This window comes from Scardinius erythrophthalmus, assembly GCF_964197995.2.
Source record: "Scardinius erythrophthalmus genome assembly, chromosome: 3".
NCBI lineage: Eukaryota > Metazoa > Chordata > Actinopteri > Cypriniformes > Leuciscidae > Scardinius > Scardinius erythrophthalmus.
Genome location: NC_138223.1, coordinates 29,393,736 through 29,418,787, shown reverse-complemented (window position 1 = coordinate 29,418,787; position 25,052 = coordinate 29,393,736). Strand labels below are relative to the sequence as shown.

The window sequence follows — 25,052 nt, the reverse complement described above, 5'->3', positions numbered from 1 at the left end:
CCAAATCTAATTGTCCCAATATACCTAAAGAAGACAGAGGTACAGGAAATGGAGCCATGGCATAGTGCAGATAAGGAAAAAGAGGCAGCATCCCAGAGCATCCTTCACACATTTCTCTGGCACTGATTAGATAAGTCCCAAAAAACACCAGCTCTGGTGTTTTCCATTTAGTTATTTATGACTTCCATATAACTCTGGAGCAAAGGAAGACTTCTTAAGTGGTAAATACAATGCATGACATGTTGCAAGTCATTTTGACTTGTTTAACCTTGAGCATTAGTGTCCCAAAGGACTGTGAGAGACAGATGACTTGTGACCAGATTTTTCTACTGAAGTCTCATCCACATCTGTACAGCAGAACTGGATCTGAATGACTTTTGAACATACTGAGACATCCTTTAATGAACACTGCCATCAAGACATCTACATCAAGAGAGCCTACAAAGGTCTGTGCAGTTTAGAAAATATAATTTGCAGTATGATTTGTAAGTACACAGTATAGGCCTACATTAACTTTATAACGGTTGAGTTATCGTTATTTTCTGCACTTTCTCACACACATAGCCTACACATTTTTTTCCCTATACTTGTGCACATTTCTGGGATATGTGTTAATTTTAACCTAGCAGTATTGTAATTTTTAAATAATAGTTGAGTTAAATAAAACAGCCGAGCATGTTGGGCCAAACATTTAAATCAACCCGAAAACCCAGCACTGGGTCAAAATGGGACAAACCAAAAGCAAAAATGCTCCAAATTGGGTTGTTTTATAAACAGCCCAAATCATAATCATCAGACATAAAATAATTTAAACAAATGTAATCATTCCTAAATCATATAAATAGCTAGAGATGAAAAAAAAAAAAAACCTCTCCAAAACACTTCTTTTTTTTTTTTTTGTGGCTGTGCATACACATAAATTACAGTCTTGTTAAAGTCCAAGCAGGTGGTGAGGGGTGAGAGGTGTGTGTACGAATTTCAGCCCATTAGAAGCAGTGACCCCCTACAGGAGAACATCGTGTTCAGGAGCAGACTGGGAGAAAACATGCCTGCAAATCACTAGTTACAGGTGCATAGCTGTGATCTCCTAATGAGCATATGGCAATGGAGGCGGAGGTGGGAATGGAGCTAATCTAATCAATTGATAGAAGAATAATGAGTTGTTTATGATTTGATGATGTTTCACATTAAAGTATAAAAAAACATTTCTGTAAAGAATTATTAGAAATATACGGTATAAGAGGCAAAAGAGTAAATTGCAGTGAGGGAACAAATATATTTAAACAATATATATAAAATAATTATGTAAAAATAACTTGAAATATTATATGTGATACAATATATTTTATGTTTTTGAACACTATATTCAGGATTTTTCCTGAATTGAAAATAATTTAGCGGCTGACAAAATTAATCTTTGTCCCACCAAAGATTTATTTGACCATTTAATGTGACGATGCCTGGCGTTCTGCAGTTCCACTAATAGCCGGCTGCTTTAAAATGCATGTGTTTATATTTACAACACTTTGGCAGTGTTAAGCTTTGAACCAATCACAGACATCTGACAACATCTTTTGAGCGCATGAACACAATGGCCAATCAGATGTGATCAAGTTAGTCAGAGTGCAACTGGGATTATTAAGCTACACTAAAGTAGTTATGTTTTTTATTTATTCAGGCAGTTTAGAATATTTAATGCTTTGTTTGTTTGTTAGAAGTATTTTTTCATGCTATATATTCATGACCTGTTTTTATATAATTTTATATATATATATATATTTTTTTTTTCATGCTATATATATATATATATATATATATATATATATATGAATATATAGCATGAAAAATACTTTCAGACTATTCACTCTTTCAGACTATTGATTTAGAAGCGTGTTTTTGTTTTGTATACAAGGAAGGAGTGAAATTGCAGAAATTACAGTATTTTAAAAGGTGTTAAACAGTTTGTCCAGTTCAGTGCTGTTATAATTGTCAAAAACAGAAATATGCTAATAAATAAATATCGGTTCTGTATATCGGTTATCGGCACATAAACGGTAATGGTAATAAAATAATTGTAAAAAAGCAATATCGGTCGATCTCTACTTCTAAAGGACAACTAAACTGTGACTGTTGGACTATATTGTGCTTGTCAAAGTAGAAACCAGGTCACTGATCAATAGCTATTAGCCCAATGTAAAGTTTCACTCAGGTTTCTGCTAGATACAAAGACATTTCAGTTCAGCTAGTGGATATAATTCTCTTACAAAGTGCTGTCATACTAACATTTTTGGGCATGTACCATAGTAAAAAAAATATCATTTAAAGTATGTTGGAGTAGATTACAGAGCAGTTGTAGGGGTGAGTGACACATTTAAAAAGAAAAAAAAAAAGTGCATTATGCCAAAGTCGATTTGTCTAGTTGTGCTTCTGGTGACTTGAGATAAAATTCTGTTCGCCTTCTCCCTCCCATATCACTATCCTAACTGAATAAAAACAACAATGCCGATATAATGAAATTCTACAATATTCTACAATATTTTGGTAATTTACAATATTTCATGATATCAAAAAACACTTACAATTATTATTCTTAAGAGAGAATTATTCTACCTTTCTTTCAATTATAACCAATTTTATGAATTTTAACTTTTTTTTTTTTTCAAACAGTCATACACATGGTCATTGCAATGAAACAACTATAAACAAAATAAATAAAATAACATTAAATAAAATAAATACATAAATAAATTTCAATACAAGCAGTGAGGCTCTCTGTTTTGCAGTGTTTTCTTTGGTTCTGATGCCTCTATGAATGTAGAAATAAATAAATAAATCAGTCTGAAATAAGCACTGTCATGCCTGACTACTTGCAACTAATACGTATAACAATGTTGGCATTTAAAAACAAAGGCACAAAAGTTTGCAAGCGTCTTTATGAGTGTGTGTACCCTTTACAAGGCCATCCAAAAGGCATTTCAAAGGTTATAGATTACGTCTAAGCACTAGCTGTGGAACACCAAGTGGTAAGGCATGGGCTAGTCATCTGACCAAGATGGAGAGAAACAAAGGGGCATGACATCAACAAATACGCAAACAGGGCAGGCTCACTCACTGCCCCTCTCTTCTTCAGTTCCCTCCATCCCTGCTCTTTGATCCAGGGGGCGATGGTTACGCTAGCATAAAAAGGTCAGCGGGGTTGCACTTTGCCTGCATGAGTCAACTCCTCTCCTCCCCGCTCCTCTTTCCTTTCTATCTATCACTCTCAAAGTCACATGTCTTCGTCAAAGCTGCGTCATTCACATTCAACACATTCTTCTGGCCTGGGCAGCCTCTGTTCACATGACTGGAGCACTGCTTAGGTCTGTCCGACAGCCTGCCCAAACAATTCCCTCTTCTTTAGCACCAAACACTCTGTCAAAGGGGCCCAAAATGCACAGTGACCTCCCCAACTCTAGTGTCAGGTAGAAAATCCTCATGACTCTCATAGGACTTTCTGAATTTTTCAGTTTGTGTCGCTACATCTAGAACACCAAAGGCAAGCATAACAGCTAGAAAGGGCTGTAAATATGCATACCACAAAATCCAGTTTTCACACCTTTTGAACAATGAATTTCCATGATATTTCCAAGACTTCACTTTCCTGTTTTGCATCAAAAATAGCAACAGCACTCACAAAGAGCAACTTTCCACAGACAAATGTTTTGTAGTGACAACTAAAATTTTTTATATGAAACAAATTTTCATGACTTTCAAATATTATTAATTTCCTCAATTTTTCAGGAACCCTGAAAATCAAACACAAAAGAATGCTGCAAGTTATTTAAAAAAATGTTTTCATGATGCAACATGATGGGAGTAACTAACAACATTGTGATGTACATCCGAGTAAAAATAATTAATAATTTAAAAAATGTAGGGCCGGGACTTATCCATCCATCGGTTGTTGATTGGATGAAGGCAGACCTGAATGTGAGCTTGCAGTAAATTCTAAGCACGGTCCGGGTTTTAAGCAGACTAAATGATTGGAGAAGTCCAGCATTTGCCACCAGAGAGAAGTCGTTTCACCAGAAGATCGATCAAGTTATGTTATTTTAATAAAAAATAACAGGATAAAAAAAACTATTAAAAAACAAATCATGTATGCATGGATCAATCACTCACAACAAGGACATTGGAAAATGCTTTCATTTCATGTCAACTTAAAAAAACAAAAAAAAATAATAATCTAAAAGGACACAAAACTCAGAATTAATAATTTACAGAACTGTAATTTCATCTAGCGTCATTGAACATTCCCTACAGGTTTCCATTGGCTGGTCAAACAGACAGTCCTGCCCCAAACTCATTGGTTGAGCCACTTGTGCAGTTTTAGTCTCGCAAGCAAACAACAATGGTTTGATAGAGTCACTCACTTACAGTTGTCAAATAAAGCTGTAAAAATGTACCTGAAAAATGTTCAAGCTTTCAGACAAATCTGCAGAAGTGAATTTAAATTTGATGAAAAATAAGAAAATGCTCTTCGTCAAGCAGATAATATGACCTTAGTGAAGGGTTCAGCTTCCAAAGTCAAGCATGCCCTCTCAGCAGTTACAGTTAAAAAACCTGCAGGCTTACCAGCACCTACTCGTATAAAGACTTCAGAAGAAACTCAGGAGCCACTTATCTGCAGTGTAAGCCAGGTGTCTTTCTCCAGGAACCGTAAGATCAACAAAACGTGCAATGAGGAAATGAAAGGAACCCGTACTGACATTGAGAGCAGAGCAGATTTAGTGGAATGAAACTTAATCCAAAGTTCTTGGGGAAAAGGACGATGAAGGTTATGGAACAAACAAGTAAATCAGAAGTCAAATGAAGACTGGAAACAACACATCCCGAATCAGCACTGCGAGTGGAGGGCATTCACTTCAGAAACAAGCCTGAGCACTGCATGGTCTATACTGGAGGTCTTTTGGACTTACACTGTATACTGTATAGCTGTATCTCTGTTGGCATGATGGCAGGCTGAAGATATCAAGCCACATTGAGCAGCCCTTCTAATGCAATCAGGAGAAAAGAGCACTCTCACAGGACACTGGTCGCTGAGAGCTCTCTCCCTCCACACACATACACACACGCTCGCAGTGAGGGGGAAGGGCAGTCCAATGTGAGCCAGGCCACAGAAGACTCACGGTAACCTGAGAAATTACACGGGGCGGCGGCGGCATTTCACAGCTTGTCTCCAGCCTGACCCCTCCTACACACTAGTAGCCCACTACGATCCTAAGTAGGGACAGGGAGAACCTGGGAAGCATTTAGGCCATTAGATCCACAGCCAAATCAAAAACCAGGAGCCCCTCATCCATCCCCCGGATGGTTCAGCCCCCCCCATAACCGGTCCAAACCAGGAGCCCCTCATCCACCTCCTGATGGTTCAGCCCCCCCATAACCGGTCCAAACCATTTTTAAAAATAGATAACAGTTTACGATAAGTTTCAATTTGTTAAAAGAGTTACTTCATAATTGGAAACTGTTATCATTTATTCACCACCCAATGATGTTTGTTCATCAAGAAAGAACAATAGAGTTTCCATTTACCACAATTGATGTGCTGCTCTATTTGTGTTAATTTTTATATGTGAAGTGAATAAAAGCCTTCATTAAATCTGCTTGAAACGGAGATATACAAGTCTAAAGGCCCGTTCACACCAAGGACGATAACTATAAAGATAACAATAAAGTTATAGTCCTAAATATCGTCATCAATATTAAAGAATAGCAGAGTCCACACAAAAGCTATAACAATAATAGCACAGAGAAACGATGTCATTGGAATCACTTTAAGAACGATTTTATCTATAGCTGATGAATGATAAAAACATTGACAGCCAATCAGATTCCATCCTGCTGTAACAAGCTCGAGCATTTAAAGCGACAGACAAGAACGAGCTTAGAATAAACAGAACAATATTGTCCGCTGGTGTGGAAGCTAATATAGTTATCTTTATAGTTATCGTTCTTGGCGTGAATGGGCCTTAAGAAAACTATTATTAACTTGAGTTGTTAATTTTAACCTTTAATAATAATTCCTGACATGACATGTTTCCTTGAGAAAAATTAACACGTAGCAAATGTACCCGATATTTATCAAAAGGAATCAATATTGAATCAAGATCGGGATCGTTTCACAAGATTATTAATTGAAATCGTGAAATTTGTGGCAAGAACTAATAAAAACAGTAGACTACAAGTTATTGTACCATGTAAACATTGTAACGTTGTCACTAAATTTAAATGACATTCTGTTTAGTTACCAAATGTTTTGACATCACAATACACTTACTGTAGGGGTGTGACAAGACACTTATCTCACGAGATGAGACACGAGATTGGGCTCACGAGAACGAGATTTTTAGAAATCTTTAGAAAAAAAGATTTTTAGAAATCCTCAATGACAAAGTTCATGACTGAAAAAATTGTCTGCAGGTGCATTTTGAAATGTTTTAACTAATAATCTTCTAATGAATGTCATTTCAGTTCTACTTTATGACTATGAATTATAATATGCATTGAAAGACAACAATACACAAGCACCTCAAAAGTTTGTACCACAAACTCAACTGACTGGCTTCTCTCCTGTATGATTTCATATGAGTCTCTTCAGACCTTACTTTACATTTATGAGCTTCCAGAACTTCTGATTGAGGCTGTGTGTGACCTCCTGATTGAACTACTTTCCACAAATTGAACATAGAAATAAAAACAGTATAAATAACAAAAATAAATAACAGTTTTCTCTTAGTCTTATTAAGTGCAAACAATAAGTGCAAGTGCAACCATAATCAAAGTACTGCAGCACACAGACTCTTTATAATTGTTGTTTTATTTTGCACTTAAGGCGGAGAGTTCGGAAAAGGCCGGGTAGAGAAAAACGAGCGAGTGAGTTAGGCTGGTGCGTTTGCGTACAGTTGTTCTTGCGTTCCGATTAAAAGTTCAGAAACGGAGCCTCCCTTGTCTGTCGTTCTTCAGACGTTACAGTAGTCTACTCTCTCAAAATTCAAAGTGCAAACAGAGACCAAAACAGAAACCAGAGCCACAACTACACAGTCCAGAGATAGGTTTGATATTGGGAGACGGGCTATTGTATGCAGCCTAATTTGCGCGCACCAAGGAGCTCACGTTTTATTTTCACTTTTGGATTTGCGATTGCACATACTCTGTGTAGGAAACATACTAGTTGTTTTTCCAGACACAAAATACAGAAATCTTTCGTCTCAGGGGTCATGAGGGAGGGAAGCACGGTCACGGGTTTCTACTGATACAAAGCTTAATGCTAATCGGTGAAGTATCCCTTTATCTCAGTCAGTATCCCTGACTCTACTTCATAGCAGTCGCAAACACATGCATTTGACACATGCACACTATAAAGTTTTGTCCTTGTCCAATGTCTGATGTATTTCTCTACAGAAGTTTACGCACTATAATCAGATTCAATTCAATTTACTTAAATTGAGTATAACTCCTTTTGCCATGGCACTGTTGATGCAGCTGATGTAATGCTCAGGGTGCACACGTTATAGCATGTCTATGAGAGTAAATTTGGATTATTATGTCAGTCATTCTGGAGTGTCACTACAATAGCCAAAACTGATTCTTCAATCCCACGCGGCTCTGTTTTCCAGCGCAGGTCCTGCAGCCTACTCATTCGCTCTCTCTCCAACACCTCCTCTCAATGTACTCAAGCCTATAACTAGGCTTCATTCCAAATAAAGAAAAGAGAAAGAGAGAGAAAGTGCTCTCTACAGCCATCTGGGAACCATCAGCAGTGGTAGCACAGGATATGGTCGCCATGCTGCTGTCAGGCATCCCAGAACACAGCCGAACGACACGTTAGAGGGAGAGAGAGAGAGAGGGTGAGAGAGAGAGAGAGAGAGAGAGAGAGAGAGGGATTCCTGTGCAGCATGGGACTGTATTTGTGTATTTGCAGTTTAACACCCTTCAGCTCAACGATTCCCCCAATGAGTTTTAATCTGCAACCTTTAAATAACAACAACAACAATAATAACTAGTATTATTATTATTATTATTATAACAACTACTACAATATCATTATTGTTTAATAAGTATTAAAAATTAATTAATATAATTAATATAATAATACATGTTATTATTTAATATTCATTATTATTTAATGTTATTAGGGCTGCAACTAACGATTATTTTAATAATCGATTAATCTGTCGATTATTTTTTTCGATTAATCGGATAAAAAACATTAATTTCCAAACCTTTATTCAAAAACAAAACTGACAGTGCAAATTCACAGTGCAAAGTGCACAAACAGGTTGCTCCTTGAACATCCCTGAGCTGTTAAAGTAATAAAAAAACACAAAAAACATACAGACGCTTTACATTTGCCAAATATATAGGCTTTTTTAAAATAAAGTGCACAAAAAGATGTATATTTTGTTTAAAGGGACCTGAGCTGTCTGAACAATAAATAATTTATAAATAAATAAGAAAATACAAATCAGAATTCTTAACAGGATTTTGTGAACGTCAGAACTTGTTCTCTAAACAACACTCACAGACGCACACACTCACAAACTCTTACTCACAGATGCACACACTCACAAACTCTCACAGATGCACACTCACAAACTTGTTTTTTTAGTTTTTTGTCAAAGATGTTATAATCTTTAACAAAATGTTTGACATTATTTGACAAGCACATGCACACAAAAGACAAGTCTCGCGCAGTCAAATAATAGGTTATAATAATAGCAATAATAATAAATATAACAGAAGATAATATCTTTAGTCTATCCTAATATTAATTATAAATACAATGTATATAAAATATAAAAACAATATAAAATAAAATAAAAACAAGTACAATGGATTGACCACCTCGTATGGTGTGTAAGGTATTTTGCAGCTCATCCTTTCCGAGCATATAGTGAAGTTTCTCTTCAGAGTCATTTAGAGTAAAGAATGAAAAATTCAGTGCTGCAAATTGTGGAAAAAAATATTCCCCTTGTCGTGGTACTTGGGACAGACAAGAAAGTGTTTTCATCTTCTGTCTATCTGATTCAAATCACAGTCTGCTAATTCAGTGGTAAGAATTTAACTGTTGGTTTTATTTATATTGTTGTCCATTTATCGAACTTCCATGCCTCTTATATAGTAATTATATATTACTATGTAGCAATTTACTAATACTCAGACACACTCGGTCTCTCTCGCGCACTGTCGGAGATGGTCCTCACTGCAGATCACGAAATCCATCTTACATATACTTAAACCTACCCATCTCCACCCCCTGGACCCTAAACCCACTCCTAAAACTTCCCATCTCCACCCTCTGATCCCTAAACCCACCCCTAAACCCAATCTCCACACCTTAGATCTGGTTCCAACTCCGCCCCCTGGATCTCATGTACTGCAGTGAGGTGCTACTGCACTGTCGAGTGCACTCTCACACACTCTGTCTCTCTCGTGCAGTGTCACTCGCTCGCGGAGTTCGCATCGCTTCTGTCCAGTCCGGCGCCTCATGCCTTGTTCATACTTTCGCCTAGCTCCTCAGCGCGAGTCTCCGCAGACTGCAAGCACACCTCCCCAAACACATGTGACAATGTTTATTTTAGTACACCACCACCAATACCACACTACAAAAAGAATTGTGTAAAACCCAGTAAACCCTGAGATTATTACTCGTGACAATAAAACAAAATATATGGATATGAGAATGTGTATACAACATAACTAAATTAACGATCTCTTACATATTTTCTAATTTCACTAAACATTTCATTAAGTTTCGTGAACATTTTTATTAAACATAGACCTTTATGTTCATTAAAAATACTTTTTATGCTATTGTATGCAAATTTTTTTAAATGTATGCAACTAATTTAGATGTGCAAACTGGGTGCCGGTGTGGTGAAAAGTTCGAGCTCGGCCAGATTCGGCTCGAAGTCGTTCATCTTCGGATGCGGAGCCACGCGCGCTGTTACAAAAAAAGCCATGCACACCGCCAAGCGAAATGGGGTCTTGCGCACCCAACGCGCATGACCGCCCACACCGCAATGACGTCATTTTTGCCACGCGCACCTTCGCGCTCGTGCGGACGCGTATAAACCTAGCTTCATAGCTCTGCTCTGCGCTCAACTCAACTCAATTTATACTCAAAAATCTCCGCGACAATAGTCGCGCAACACGACGAACGTTGTTGCAGGCCTAAATGTTATTAAATATTAATAGTTATAAAATTTTATATTTAATAGCAATACGACATTATTATTTTATACAAATTAAATTATATTTATTTTAATATTATTAACATGTAATGATTATTATTATTGCTGTTATTGTTTATTATAAATATTATGAAATATTACCATTTAGAACTGATAATCATTCATTTAGCATAGCAGTACTATTTAGATGATCTTATCTGTATACAAATCCAAAAACTTTAGCACTCAGTTATTTATTTATTTTTTTGGTCATTTCAGACAGTTCTGCCCTAAACATTCTTTGAACAAACCAAAGGCACCATCTCTGGTTGTCAGTGTATGTTTCTGGGGAAGAACTGCAGCCTTAAAATAGCACCTTCTAAAAACAAAAATGCTCAAATCTATTCTTAAACTGGGCTCACCCAAGAAGTCTGCATCACAAGATTTGGCAACTTCAAGAACAAAATGTCTGTTCCTGAAATCCCCCACTTCCCCTCTAAAGCTTTTTTCATTAGCTGCTAATTTCATTCCATAAATAGAGATGGGCAGAATGGTCGACTAATAAACTAGTCATTCAAGATTATTCAAGGCTCCAGACTGCTACCTTTTGTCTTGCCGGTCAGAGTAAATTTTGTTAGACGTTGCACTGGTGCAGCCACCACTTTGTCAAACAAATAACAGCTGCCATTTATGTTGCATATGAAAAAACATCAAAAAACAAACTAAATGAAACTTTAGACGCTTCTCGTCTTAGCTGCGCAGCGCGGTCTGTTTTTCAGCTCGGACCAATATTAGACTCGCGGCCCGATCTTGATCACGTGGCAGCACTGGAAGATCCAGTGAGAAAGAATTTGAATTCTCTGCAGAATTAATAACATCCCTGCGAGGTCTAGCACGAAGCATTCAAGTTCAGCGCAGAATTCTCAGTTGTAAACCATGATAGATCTCAGATCAAACAGCGCTAACGTGAAAAAACATAAACTAAAGTTATAGAAGGCTTTTCAGTCCACAAATCACCAACATTCACCATGGATTTAATGTAGCAAAGCTAACTGAAACTATTATATTGTGGCAAAATGTTTGAATGTTTTCTACATTATTCATTTCAGGGTTCGTACAACCTTTTGAGAGTGAAATTCAAGCACTTTCAATGCTTCACACTTTACCCAGAACTTCAAAGCTCTAAATATTATCCAATTTAAATGTATTTTGAGATTGCCGAAAAGATTGTTAGGTTTTTTCTCTATGAAAATGTTGGTGATTTTTTAGTTACTTTTATATCAATCTCAACTCAAGCTCAGTGCTTTACTTTCATATGTGCATTTTCAAGAAATAAACATGTAATATCATTAGTTACTGCACTTATTAATGCAAAACAAACAATAGTAATTTTATGACTAAACTCCCCCCACCACACAGCAACCAAATCAGGTGCTGGTGCCACCATCTGTAGCACTAATAGGCCTAGTGCTTTAGAGGGGTCATGAAATATATAATATAATATAATATAATATAATATAATATAATATAATATAATATAATATAATATAATATAATATAATATAATATAATATAATATAATATAATATAATATAATATAATATAATATATAAGTTCCTTGAGGTTAACTTATAATGTTAATTATTTTTGCACAAAAAAAAACAAAAATATATGTGGAAAAACTATTATTTTCAAACTTCATTCTGACCCTTTGTCTGAAATTATCCATTTTTAAGGGATGGCTCCTTTAAGGCTTGTTTGCTTCATCTGTCAACAAAAGTTTCTTTGCAGGCACAGTGCAATGGAGAGTTCGCAGTCAAATTCTCTGAACAAACCTATAATCCTCAGATGCGATCCATGACGCCATTACAAAACCATCCACTTGTTCCTGACGCTGGTACCCTTCTGCAATCTGTAACGAGCCGTTTAAACTGGACCCATCAAAGCAAACGTTCCTTTACGCTTTACTCTTCTATTTGTCCTTTTGTCGGCAGACTCAAGCGCGTGGAGTAAAGTGAGCAGACATCTTAATTCGGTATCCAGTGTAGACACAGTCAGTGATTGCAATGGGTTCAATTTGCTTTTGACGTGACTCTCGCATCCGGTGTAGGCAAGTGTCAGCCGTTAAGCGACTGAACGACAGTAGGTGGGGCCTATGGTGCAATGATGTAAAAATATTCGTCAATGTCTTGCTCTCTAGCGGCAGGCATATGCAAATGCATTTGCCCCCCAATATCCAAAGAGCTGTTTTTGGAGCTTGATTAAATACGTTGCTTATAATAAGGAGGATGTTATAAGCTCTGATACTTGCAGGATGTTTTAATGGTACAGAGACCTCTTCAGTCTGGAACACGGGCAGTTTTTGTGCGTCGGCCAACTAAGTTTTCTCAGTGTGTTCCGCACCCCCGGCTGAAATTGGTCCTCGTCGGCTTTTTTTCGGCCGATTCGACATGTTGAATTTATACTTTAAACTTTATATGTTAAAAGATCAAGGCAACTTTGCAAACATGCTTTAAGAATCACTGCTTTTAAAGCACCTACAGCCATCAAGTCAGCGCTTCTAAAACAAATTGATCAGCTTCAAAAATAGATGTCAAAAAAAAACTGCTAGTTTTGTGCATTATGAGGTTATATTATGTGTAGTCTGTTAATATCTGTTGGTAGAAATGGCTGCACATTGATCTTGCATTCCGTCTGGGCTATTTTCTGAATGTTATTCACGTCAGAAGGGAATCTTTGCTATGTTGTAAAACATTGTGTCAGGTTAAACATCTTAAATCACGGCATAAGACCTAACGATCTCTGTCTGTTTTTGATTCTGAAAAAATATTAAATATCAAATAAAAATATTTGAAAAAATGGTTTTGTGCATTATATTCATACAGTAAATAATGCACTGAAGTAAAATATGCAAGTATACAGTCTAAATTGAATGGTGCTGACAAATTCATAGCACCTACTTCAGAGAGACCGGATCCAATCGATACGGCTTGTAATCAGGGCCAACTGCATTCAATTTAATCAAATACCTTCAAAGCCTCATGCAGGGCATTGTGAAAGTACAGGAGGAGTTTGGAAAACCTCAACACAAACTATGTTATATGGAAACCAGAGGACAATAAAAAAATGGAGAAAATGAAAGTGTGAGACTTATCTAATCTCTGCATGTGAAAGAACAAGACTGAACAAATATCCCCAGTAAATAAAAGCTCACATGTGTTTACAAACTGCCTTTTCCTGTAAGCCTCTCATTGCTGTACATACTTCTGCAGTTCAGCGCTCAGGCTAAAGGCTAATTCGGGATCAGCTGACAAAACAACGCTAGTCTAGATATGCAGACAATGACACATGCAAGAATAAAAGCTTATCAAACGTGTTGTGAATCAGATTTCGAAGGCATCGATAAGCAAAGGGCCACTGAGCACTTCAGTAGGTTATAATTAGCTAAGCTCGTCAAGCTCAATGACTGAACACTACAAACAAGCACTATAGATAAGGAGCACATGATTGTAGCAGGCCTCTAGAAAACAGTGAAATAAAAGCCCTTCATTAAAAAAGTGACCAAGACACATTGCAGTAATTTAATAATTAATTAGTAGTTAAAATGTATGATTGCACTGCCAATATGTTCTATTTTCCCACCACAAAATAAATGATAAAATATAATATAAATTAATAATATAACAACTAAATTCTCACCTAGAAAAAACTCTTACAACTACATATTTGTGACATAACAACAGTAGCATTTAAAAAATGATGTGGGTTTTCTTTATGTGTGCACTGTCTAGTCGAGAACATGGAGTTATAAAAACATTGAAAAGTCCCAGTGCTGATACTGGTAGGATATCAGTAGTCTTGGAGGGCCTCTTGTCCAATCAGATTAGAGGACTGGAACTAAATGTTGCATATATATAGATATTTTAATGTATATGTATATTATATAAATATATTGTTTTGTTTTCTATACTGCTAAGTGCTGAGAGGTTGAATGTGGAGTTTGTCATTTAGGCAACATCTTAATTTATTATTCATGAAATAGCAACAAACAGTAAAATTCCTAGGTTAAGGGGGGGTCACACTACACTTTGCCTGAATTAAAAGAATGCATATTTTTGCGGTGAAGCAGAGAAAATTGTATATTTTTACTTTTTGGATTTTTTTTTTTAATTTATGTTGAATTTACGTTTATAAACAAGATACTGCGGTGTGTGACGTCACTTTGATGTTGTGTGCTCAAAGTGTAGTGTGACTGGCTTTATCCTGGATGTGTGACCTAGATTGTAGACTGCAGTTGCCACACATAGCATTCTATTCACTGAAATTATTACCACTGATTACAATATTAAAGTCAAAACAATATTAAAATCATGCAGCCTTACCATGAAAGTGGTTTAGTACAGTAACAACAACAGGAAAAGTCAAATGCAACTTTGTTTCCGAAATACTTTCCCACCAGGAAGGGATGTAAATAGTCTGTATATAAAGTTCTGTGCTCTGGATCAAACTGATGGAGCCCTGGTGAATAATAAACTCTTGAGCTTCCCAGCAAAAATAGAAAGGTCGTAGAGTAAAGGGAGAGACTATGTTTGGTTATGTATGTGTGTGTGTGTGTGTGTGTGTGTGTGTGTGTGTGTGTGTGTGTGTGTGTGTGTGTGTGTGTGTGTGTGTGTGTGTGTGTGTGTTAAAGAGGCACGTCCCCTTCCCTGCTCCCAGACAGAGGCTGCCTTTGGAGGCCCTCTAGAGAGCAGACTGTGTGAATGAGTTACGACAGCTGAGGCCTCTTCCCTCACCACTGGAATCCTAAAACACACACCATGCTGCCAATAAAATCAAATCAACCGAGCAACAAATGCTTATCCAATGCTAATGTAATGTTTTCGTGAGAACCTGCACACACCTAAGGCACTACAGATCGGCCTGCAAAAAACTGCACAGATCACGTTAAACGCGGGTACACGGTCGTACGTATTCCAAAATGTCAGCATCATATCAGCTGTTTCCCATGAGGTCTCTAAACATTATTTCTGTTATGTTCTTGAATAGGTTAAAACTAGAGTTGAGTCTTGGCAGTAATAAACAGTTACGGTAACAGTTAAAGGGATAGTTCACCCAAAAATAATTTACTCACCCTCAAGTTGTTCCAAACCTGTAAGAATTACTTTCTTCTGCTGAACACAAAAGAAGATATTTTGAAGAAGCAACCAAACAGGACCAAGGCCCTACTGACTGCCATAGTATGTAGAGAGAGAAAAATAATACTATGGAAGTCAATGGGGCCCCATCAACTGTTTGGTTAATGACATTCTTCAAAATATCTTCTTTTGTATTCAACAGAAGAAACACATACATAATTTTCATTTTTGGGTGAAATATCCCTTTAATAATGCTATATAAAAGCAATATTCCAAAATACAAATTTGCATTGTGTGTTTTCCACACAAATAGGACATTAGTAAGATGTTGAGTGAGCGGTAACCATCTTAAATAATCATTTTAACAGATTATTAGACACTCCACAGCGGTTTCAAAATGTGCAGACAAACCTATTCGTTCTCTGGCCATTTGAAAAAAAAATTCAATTATATCCTCCCTAAAAATATTCAGACAATAATCACAGCCATTAATACTAAAAGATGCGCTTGCTTGTCAAGACCTTGAAATAACTGAAATGCACTCCACTAAATCAATGTTTACTTAAGCCCTTCTTCTTCTTTTTTTTTAAATTGCTTATCACCAGGAGTGCAGAAAAAGCACCTAAGTTAGCTTGGACCGAGATGGTCCAACTACGGATTTGGACACTAGGGATTTCAACCACAAAATGCCTCAGCCAAAACGACTAAGCCACAGAAATGCCCTTTTCAGCATAAAATGTCAACAGAAACTGTTACTTTAACTGCCAATAACAGAATCTTTGAGAGAGAAAAAGATTCAGTTTAAATTGGATATGAAGTAGCTAAATGACGATGGTAGATTTAACAAAAACATGCATAAAATAAAATAGTACCTGAATAAACAAATAGATATTGATGAAAAAGACTTGTGGCATGTTTCTTCCCCCCCTAGTGATGGTAGGTCAAATAAAAGGTCATCACGGGCCTTTGGGCATTTCTTCTATAATTAATTTCTTGAAAAAAGTTTTTCTGAGAAAATCTTTCTCTAAACTTAAACACCCATCACCCTCTTGGTTGCTAACAATAATAAATAATGTTTGCTTGCTGTAAAGTGATATAACGTAACATCTCATGCAATTCACCAGAAGAGGAATCATCTCTCATGTGACAAGGCAGAGAAGCTTCTGTTACTAAATACCATTCTTTTGGCAATAAAAAAGTGTTTAATATTAATATAATTCTATCCTGCTTCTTCCGCACATCATAATAGTGTTCATAATCATAATCATCTCTGTACTGCAAGGCATTTAAAACAAAGGCTAATTCCAAAAGAGTTTTCAGTTTTGGTTTTCAGCCCAGTGTGTCCACAATTTTCAGTTTCAGCCAAGAATTTTCATTTCGGTCCATCACTATTGAAAAGCTATATTGGGTAGGAGTGGAGCACATTAATATTGCAAAAGGCTTTTTCTTATTTGTTACAGTTAATAATTGATAGCAGAGGCAATCCATTATCAGGGCCCCTCTCAGCCCTGACAGAACTACTCTGGACACAAATGACCAGTCGGGGTGGGAGGGAGACTGGCAAAAAGAGGGGGAGGGAGAAAGGGAGAAATAGAGAGAGAGAGAGCGAGAGAGAGAGAGCGAGAGAGAGAGAGCGAGAGAGAGAGAGCGAGAGAGAGAGAGCGAGAGAGAGAGAGAGAGAGACAAATGAACAAATGAGCAAAAAATGTCTGCACCAGCACCTAGCTAAGCCGATAACCCCAGCCACAAACACTGTTTGTTTCTGCAAAAAGTGGCACGATTATGTTTCCCCCAACTAAGCAGATTTAATGAATCATGACTAAAAGAAATAATTCTTTTGTTCCTCTGTGCACTGTGCAGCAAGCTTTTAAAATGCAACTGCATGCTTAAAAGCCGTGAGCGAGAACAGCCATTGCATGGCATGGGTAATGGCTTGCTTTGTAAATGCTTGGAGCACCTAGTGGCTTGCTGAGTTGCATTAAAGCAAAAGGGTGGAGTGTGTTCTTGATTAGATAGGTTGAGCTGCACAAATCACTAGATTTCTGCATTCTCCCCTCTGGCTCTCTTTCCCTGTTTTGCTCCAACCTCTCAATCTTCCTTGACGCTTATTGCACTGTGGAAAGCTGCTGTGTACTACCAACCATAAACAATAATTTCACAATCTCAGAAATAAGCTACCGCAAAGCAGGACTGAAAAAAGCAACAGTAAACACAGATGTGCACATTGTTGTCATTGGGACACATTTCAATCAATACCACGGTCATAGTAGTTTTCTGCGTAGTTGTCTGTCATTTGTGGACATTTCCTATTGAAACAGGACGTTTGGGCAGGATATATATCGACAAGCTACTTGCAAGTATTTTTTATTATTAATGTTATTTTTATTTTTTTCCATAGATTTTTTTGATTGATTCATATCAGTCAATACTGGATTATTTAATTGGATATATCATCCTCATTCATTTCATTCATGCTCATTCATTTCCTGTATTTTTACATAGATCATGTTAATCATTTTAATAACACTGAAATCTTCAGCAAATCTCACAATGAATATTCGTTTTTTACTGTACATTATAATGTTGTGATGCCTAAATTCACTTTTAGTTTTTGTATTTATTTTTACTTTTAAACAAAATTGTATAGAATTTTAATATCTGACATTTATTGGTTATCAGTCATAACATGAAAATAATTATTGGCTTTTCATTGTTGTCCAGAATTTTTATATTAAATGCATCCCTACATTTTTAATTAGCCAATAGGTTTAAGTTACTTCACCACCATAAACAATGATTGGCTACAAAATGCAGGGGGAGGGACATTCTGATTTTGATAAACATTTGATTGGTTTTGATTTGATTAAATACACATTTAAAACTGAAAATATGCAAATAAATAAAACAGAATTTTGTAAATGTATGTTTACACAGACATACAAATATATAAGCAAATAAATAGGACTAAGCAAGTGGGACTGCTCTATTATTGCAAAAATCAAAATCACAATTACAATTTGGGTTAATTTCGTAATCACGATTATTTAACATGATTATGATTGGGTCATATGGCCAAAACCTTAAATGAGCCATTTATTTATCGATAGCAATATCAAGTAGCCTATATATTTGCTGGAAATAAGTTTGCTTTGATATCTAAATTTTCGATACCAATCACAATTCTCTATTCCAATTTCTATACCACAGCAGAATACTAGACTAACTAGTGTAAGAAATAGGTCCTAATTTTTTTTTATAATTAGTAGTAAACAGTCTGAAATACAATACAAAAAATGCAAATTACAAACAAACAGTCACTTATACCTAATGCATAGATCCAGTATACTGATTCACATTCTGTTTACGTTCACTTCTGTTTACGTTCACTTTAGACATAATCGACTTAAACACTCGCCAAGCCCAGCATTTTGACATACTTTACCGTGTATTTGACCATTTAGGGCACGATAAGTGTTCTATGTCGATTAATCGCATTTACATAATCGATGTAAGCCAAAATCGAAACTCAATTTGGATTAATCGCACAGCCCTATAAGCAAGTAGGCTACATTCAAGATGAGCTCTAAGTGAAAAATCACATGAATGATGAGATGACTGACATGGTCTCAATAGCAGAAGTGAGTATTATTAATACTTCAGACTTCAATGTGAGTTCCCACATTACTCCACCATACCGTACATGTGTTCCCAACTTCATTTGGCGGTTTCACAATTAGTCTCTCCAAGCATTACGAGAAGGGTGCGAAAGAAGAAGTTTACAAAGAAGAGAGGATGAGGCCAAATGGAAAGTGCTAAGACTCTAAAAAATTAGCCCACATGGACAATTTCAACTGACGTAAGAGTCCAGTTTGAGCAATACTGTGTAGCTAATATGGGGATTAATAGCTTATGAAATTCTGATGCCACCAGTCAGATGTCTCACATGGACAGGCTTTTAAGAAAAAAAAAGTATACTTGTGTAGGCACTTTTAATGTACTACTGTTACAGCTAGTTACCTGTCTGAGAAGACCCTCAGTAAAGCACTGTGCACTTTGAGCCATCAAGAGCATTCCCTGCAAACAGTCGAGTCAAATGATCTGCTCTGTTCTTGAACTTCAGCCAAACCGTCAAAAACACATCAGACTTTTGACCCTATGCCACTAAAAGCTTTGCAGCGCTAGAGGATCCAGAGCACGTGCAGTGAACTTCTCAGATAAATCAGCTGATCTAGGCTATTGTTTTCTTTTAGTCCTAACAAAGATATGATTTAGAATAGAAAATGCAAAAACTTACTGTCAGAAGCTAGACACAACCTCGGGTCATTCAGACAATGAAACAAAGTGCTATTGTGCAACCTCTACTGTTATGATTCCATAACATGTTCAAAGCATTCAAATTTCCAGCTGGTTAAAATGCAAATAATAGCCATCTTTTTATTTATTATTCTGTATTGAGGCTGCAGGATGCATGATTTCTGCTGTTTCAGCAGTGTTTCAATCATGAGCTACCTAAAAAAAAATCTTCAAAGACTCAATTTAATTTAGACATAAGACCGCACAGAATGAGAGTTAATAAACAATGGATTTTGAAAGACGCTCACTACCATTCAAAGTTTAGACAAGGTTTTCAGAATTCTTTCATGAATAGAAAGTCCAAAAGAACAGCATTTATTTGAAATTGAAATCTTAAGTCAATTTTGATCAATTTAATGCATGCTTGCTGAACAAAAGTATTCATTTCTTAAAAAAAAAAAAAAAAAAAAAACTCTTTCAGACCCCAAACTTTTGAATGGTAGTGTTCATTTTTGGAGGATGTCTACAAGTGACATGAAGAAAAACAAATCGCAGGACGTCTGAAGCGGATAAAAATTACAGGGTCATCTGAAGATTCCCAAATTAGAGCTTATGTTGATAAAAGGATAACTGGTCAAACACACATATACAGTCTCCAATAGGCCTACACCTGGCATGGGGCTCCTCTTGAAGAGAAGCATTTTAGTTATTAGCCACTCGGCTCCAATAAAAACAGTCTGGTCCTAATCAGCCACTTTCAAAGCACCACATGTGATACACTGAGACCACTCCACCTTCATGCACCAGAAAACAGGATAAGAATGAAGACTAATATTGAGGACAGCACTTCAAAACTACTGCAACAGGAAAGAATGAAGTTTTTGTTATCTTACTCTTAAAAACCAGCCAAACAACTAAGTTGCATGATGCAAACTATGGCAAAGGCTTTTGTCCACCATCACTTTGCTTAAATGCCTCTCAAGCAAAAGGAAATCTAAAAATGACTTCTGAGAACATGCTGTGGTACAACAAAGCACTTGTTCTTGCTTGGATCTAATCTTATTATAGCATTGTGTGGATGAGCTCAGAAATCATTTTAATTAGATTTGGAGCCATGAAACATTGTTCATCACATTCAACAGACTACCGTTTACTCTGAAAGCTCAAAGCATGTGAAATCACACCCTGTTTCTCAAGCCTTCGTATTTTCATGCATTGGCAACAAGGATTAGCCTAGTTGTTATTGCTCATACGGAATAACAACAAGTTGTTAATATGCATTAGTTGTTATTCGATAGTTCCTTTTAAACAATGGCAAAATATGCCAAAAATCCCACTTTTGCAAATGACTTGGCTGTTTGAGTCTAAACTGTTGCTGATTGTACAATGAGGTAAAACATGAATTCAAAAGCAATGTTCCTTGCAGAGCTCCACTAGATTAAAGGAATCCAATAAAAAAAAGCATCACATGAGCCTGGAGGTGATGTCTAACATGTTTGGTTGGAGCTCGATAGCGGGCAGAGCTGTAAGTGAGTGATTTCATTACAGATTATTGGTGTATATTACCACTAAGAGGAAGGGAAGACCCCATGGTACACATACAATGTGTGAATGACTAAATGCATTGACTCATCCAGAGCAGACAGAATGGAGTGTTAAGTTCAGTTGTCTTGGCAACTGAAGTAGCAGCAAACGAAGTCGTTTTTTCAAATGATTTAGTGAAAAATAAATATTCCAAAAACATCCTTGAAAATGAAATGTGACAATGTATTTAATATAAAACTAAAGAAAAACATTTGAAATACACAAGATCAAGGAGACAGTATTCCGTGTGATGATCATTGGTGCAAGCAGTTAAATGAACAATTAAAATTAAAAATGAATCTTTATAATTAAAATTAATCTAAATAATGAATATTAGTGTAATCTATCTGAACCAGCACTGTTGTGTACAACCTTGATGCATGTCAACAATAGCTTTTGGCTTAAACCGCACTAAATAGTTGTCCTTTGATTTTAAAAGATCCGTGCCTACTGCAAACAATTTAGGCACAACACGCATTATTTACAGAGTCTGCTGCATAAAAGAATGTTGCAAACAACTTTTGCATGAGTACATACAACATAAACGTGTTTAGATATGGACATAATAATAGTGGTGTATGCAGGTCAAGCCACATTCCATTAAAACAATAAGCATCACTTAGGTTTACGCTCATCTGGTTCTCATTCATTCCCAACTAGCAGAGGCTTTAGACTTAGGACTACTAACTACTGGCATGGATGCATGAAGTTTGTTTATATATATATATATATATATATATATATATATATATATATATATATATATATATATATATTCCCAGTCAGCAATGGCTGCCTTGGACAGAGGCATTTTGGGAAGTGCAACTGCTGTGAACATCATGGGTTCTGCACGCACTAGGAATTGCATGTACTTGTATGGTAAAACCACAAGAATTAGCTAAAAGGGATATATAAAGTATGCATATGATTTGTATTGTTGTTATTCTTACCTAGGTCAATTTTGTCACGTGATATCAACATGGCGCCACCCATGAGGGGGCGACCCTCTCTATGTAGGCTATATATAAAAAAATCCTTTTCTGCAAAGCTAGCATGTGAGAGTATCATAGAGTACATCAATTAGAGATATTTCTCAAAAGTGCTCTTTATTTGTGTGCAAATCCTTTATTTAGAAAATAAGTAAACAAAACTAAAGTTCTCTCCTAACACACCGGTAGGTGTGTCCTACAGCACCGATCAAGACGCCATAAATAAGGATTTTGCACATGCGTTTAAGAAAACAAACAACTGTGAACACAAACAACGTTCACACACAAGTTACTTTTGAGAAACTAAACAAGTTTTAAACTTCTCGGATCCTCAGCATTTTAGAAAGAAAAGGCATTAACCGACAGACCGCGAGCACTGATTGACCTGCGGTTGTTGGAAAGCGTACTAAAAATTTGCATGAATGTTGCCTCAACAGTCCTGCGGTTACAACACCGTCAGTGCATTTGAATAAGATTAAAACATTACTTACATAACGCCGTAACTTTTTTTCAGGTGGAGACTTTCTGAGCCACCCCGAGCACACCACATCTCCTCCGCTCATTTTCTTATAATCTTCCAGGAAAATACGCGCTTTGAGTTTCGTGTTTCAACCTGCAACACATCAAAGCAAAGTCCCAAAATATGAAGTTGAAGATTCGCCTAAGTGTTTTTAGTACGTGTAATGTATTAAACCAACATGAATACCGTCACTCCTGGTTTCCAGCACGTCCACACGAGAAGAGCTTCCCGACAGCGACACGGTCGGCTCTTACAAACTCTTCTGGATGAAGTCCTCTCCTCTGGCGAGAGTAATAAACCAAGCACAGTGTGTTTAAACAGCGATATCCGTCTGTAGCTGAGTTCCCTATTAGTTTACACACTTTCTCGGTATAAATAATCCGCTGTTTTCTTTTTTCTTTCCGAGCTGAAATGCAACGAGGCAGCGAGTGATACTCGCCAAGTTCGGCGTTGTGAAAGCTTTGCTTGATTATCTTATTTCCAAGTAAAACAAAACAGTTTCCTTGAAAATATATACAGTTTTTCCTTGTTTTTCCAAAACATTATGGTCGCATTCGCACTGAAGTGCTTTTTGAAGTAGAAATCTTCCCCGATCGTCGACCTTCCCTCCAGTTTCACTCCCCACAGCTCCTTGCTGATTGACAAGCATAAACGTCGATACTTTCCCTAAACTCAGCCTCCTCTGGCCTATGGAGGCAGGGAGAAGTCGGTCAAGACAGAGAATAAAGAACATTACATCATGGGAAATGTAGTCTTGAGTGTTATACCCGTCAGTGGGAAAACACTAAGACGGTGGCTCGTATTACAAGAATCGGTGTAAACAAATCTCTAACGCATGTCCCAAATACAACGTGAGTTCCGATTAAAACTGTGATAATAAAGTTGTTCTTCTGATTCTAATCTTTATAACGATTCTATTGAACCGGTTCACAAACCTGCTCCGTAATTTTTAAAACCATATCGGATTGAATCGGTCCGAGCGTTTATTGAGCTATAGCAACTCTGGCTACATTCAAACAAGTATCAACTATTTTTTTTATAATTTCAGTATGGTAGAAAAAGAGTAACTGGCTCATTGAGTCGAACCACATATACAGTGTGTGTACTTTTTTTTTTTTTTTTTTTTTTTATGTAAATGCTAAATTACGTTATATTTTACGAGTTCAGGCTGCAAAAAACTGACCAAGAACCGATATGAATAAAGCACAATTGCGAAAAAAACTAAACAAAAAAAACGTAATAACCATCAATGCCTGTCTACATCTGTCAATTAGACGTTACAGCATGTATATTCAACACGTGATGACGTAATTACGCCAGGACGTAAAAGAATCACTGAATTTGTTTTTCAAACCGACTCTTTAAATGAACTGTTCGAAAGAACCGAATCGCGCTTCCAATAAAATGCAATGCAAACGTCTTGAACGCCACACGTAACGTTACTAGTATTATGTCAGGTTTATCCTGCGGTTATACCGCTTACTTTTATAGCCAATTGATATATAAAAGCGTACAAGGGAGGCCTACTCAAGTTTATATCACTGATCAATTACTTGGGATATTATGAGGAGAAGTGAACAGTTTCAGAAAAGAACATTCTTGTGGGATTGGTATCTTTGGAATGTTATTGAAACGCTAAACGCCTTACTCAGTTATCTCTGAAGCTTTGTGCCTACTCAGCTACAGCTCAGTAGTCAGATTATCCTATAATCTTTCATCATATGATTTCAAGTTGTGGATTAAAGTGAAAATTTGCACTGACATTCCAGTACAGGCATTATAATTTATTTATAGTGCTTTATACGATTGTTTCAAGTCAGCTTTACAGTGATAAACACGATACACATATACACAATTATTATAGGTATACAATTAATGAAGGATTTAGCTTATTCTTAAAAGTAGCCTAACAACTACTAATTTTAATGTAGCTATAGCCTATTTAAACATTACAAAAAAAAAAAAAAAAAAGATATAGAGAGGAGACAGAAAGAGCGCAGATAGCATTTGATTTATTCAATTCTGTTTACAGTGAAAGTTAGAGTTTTGAGCTCTTACAAATGGATAATTTACAGAAAAAACTGCCTTAAATTGAAAAAGCCATGCCCCGTTTACATGCTTTTTCATCAGAAATTGTCTCACCAGATCCAATTACAACAACTTATATAAAGTATGTCATTAAATTACTCATCAAATAGCACAATTTTTTTTAAAGCAGACACAAGGATGAAGCCAAAAAACGAAGTGGTGAATCACTTTATATTGACAATATGCAACTCACAGTGATGTTTGACCATTAGGTTTCTGGGTATAATTT

At 36.5% G+C, this 25,052-nt stretch overlaps 1 protein-coding gene across 11 annotated transcripts in view; it reads right to left on the bottom strand.

Annotated features, from left to right (window-relative positions):
• Positions 1-23,510, bottom strand: part of gab1 (GRB2-associated binding protein 1) — a 78,567-nt gene extending 55,057 nt beyond the window's left edge. For 7 of the 11 annotated variants that reach the window (XR_014029795.1, XM_081360491.1, XM_081360501.1 and 4 more), the window contains exons 1-2: positions 22,922-23,504; positions 22,707-22,828 (exon numbers count right to left, since the gene is read on the bottom strand). Coding sequence is in view for 9 of the 11 variants with exons in the window: in XM_081360491.1 (XP_081216617.1) it covers positions 22,707-22,778 (72 nt within the window). In the remaining 2 variants the exon portion in view is untranslated. Of the gene's footprint in view, positions 1-4,748; positions 5,123-22,706; positions 22,829-22,921 lie in introns of those variants that run through there. The other 4 variants (XM_081360512.1, XM_081360508.1, XM_081360506.1 and 1 more) reach the window with 4 other exon arrangements.
• Positions 23,511-25,052: the final 1,542 nt, after the last annotated feature.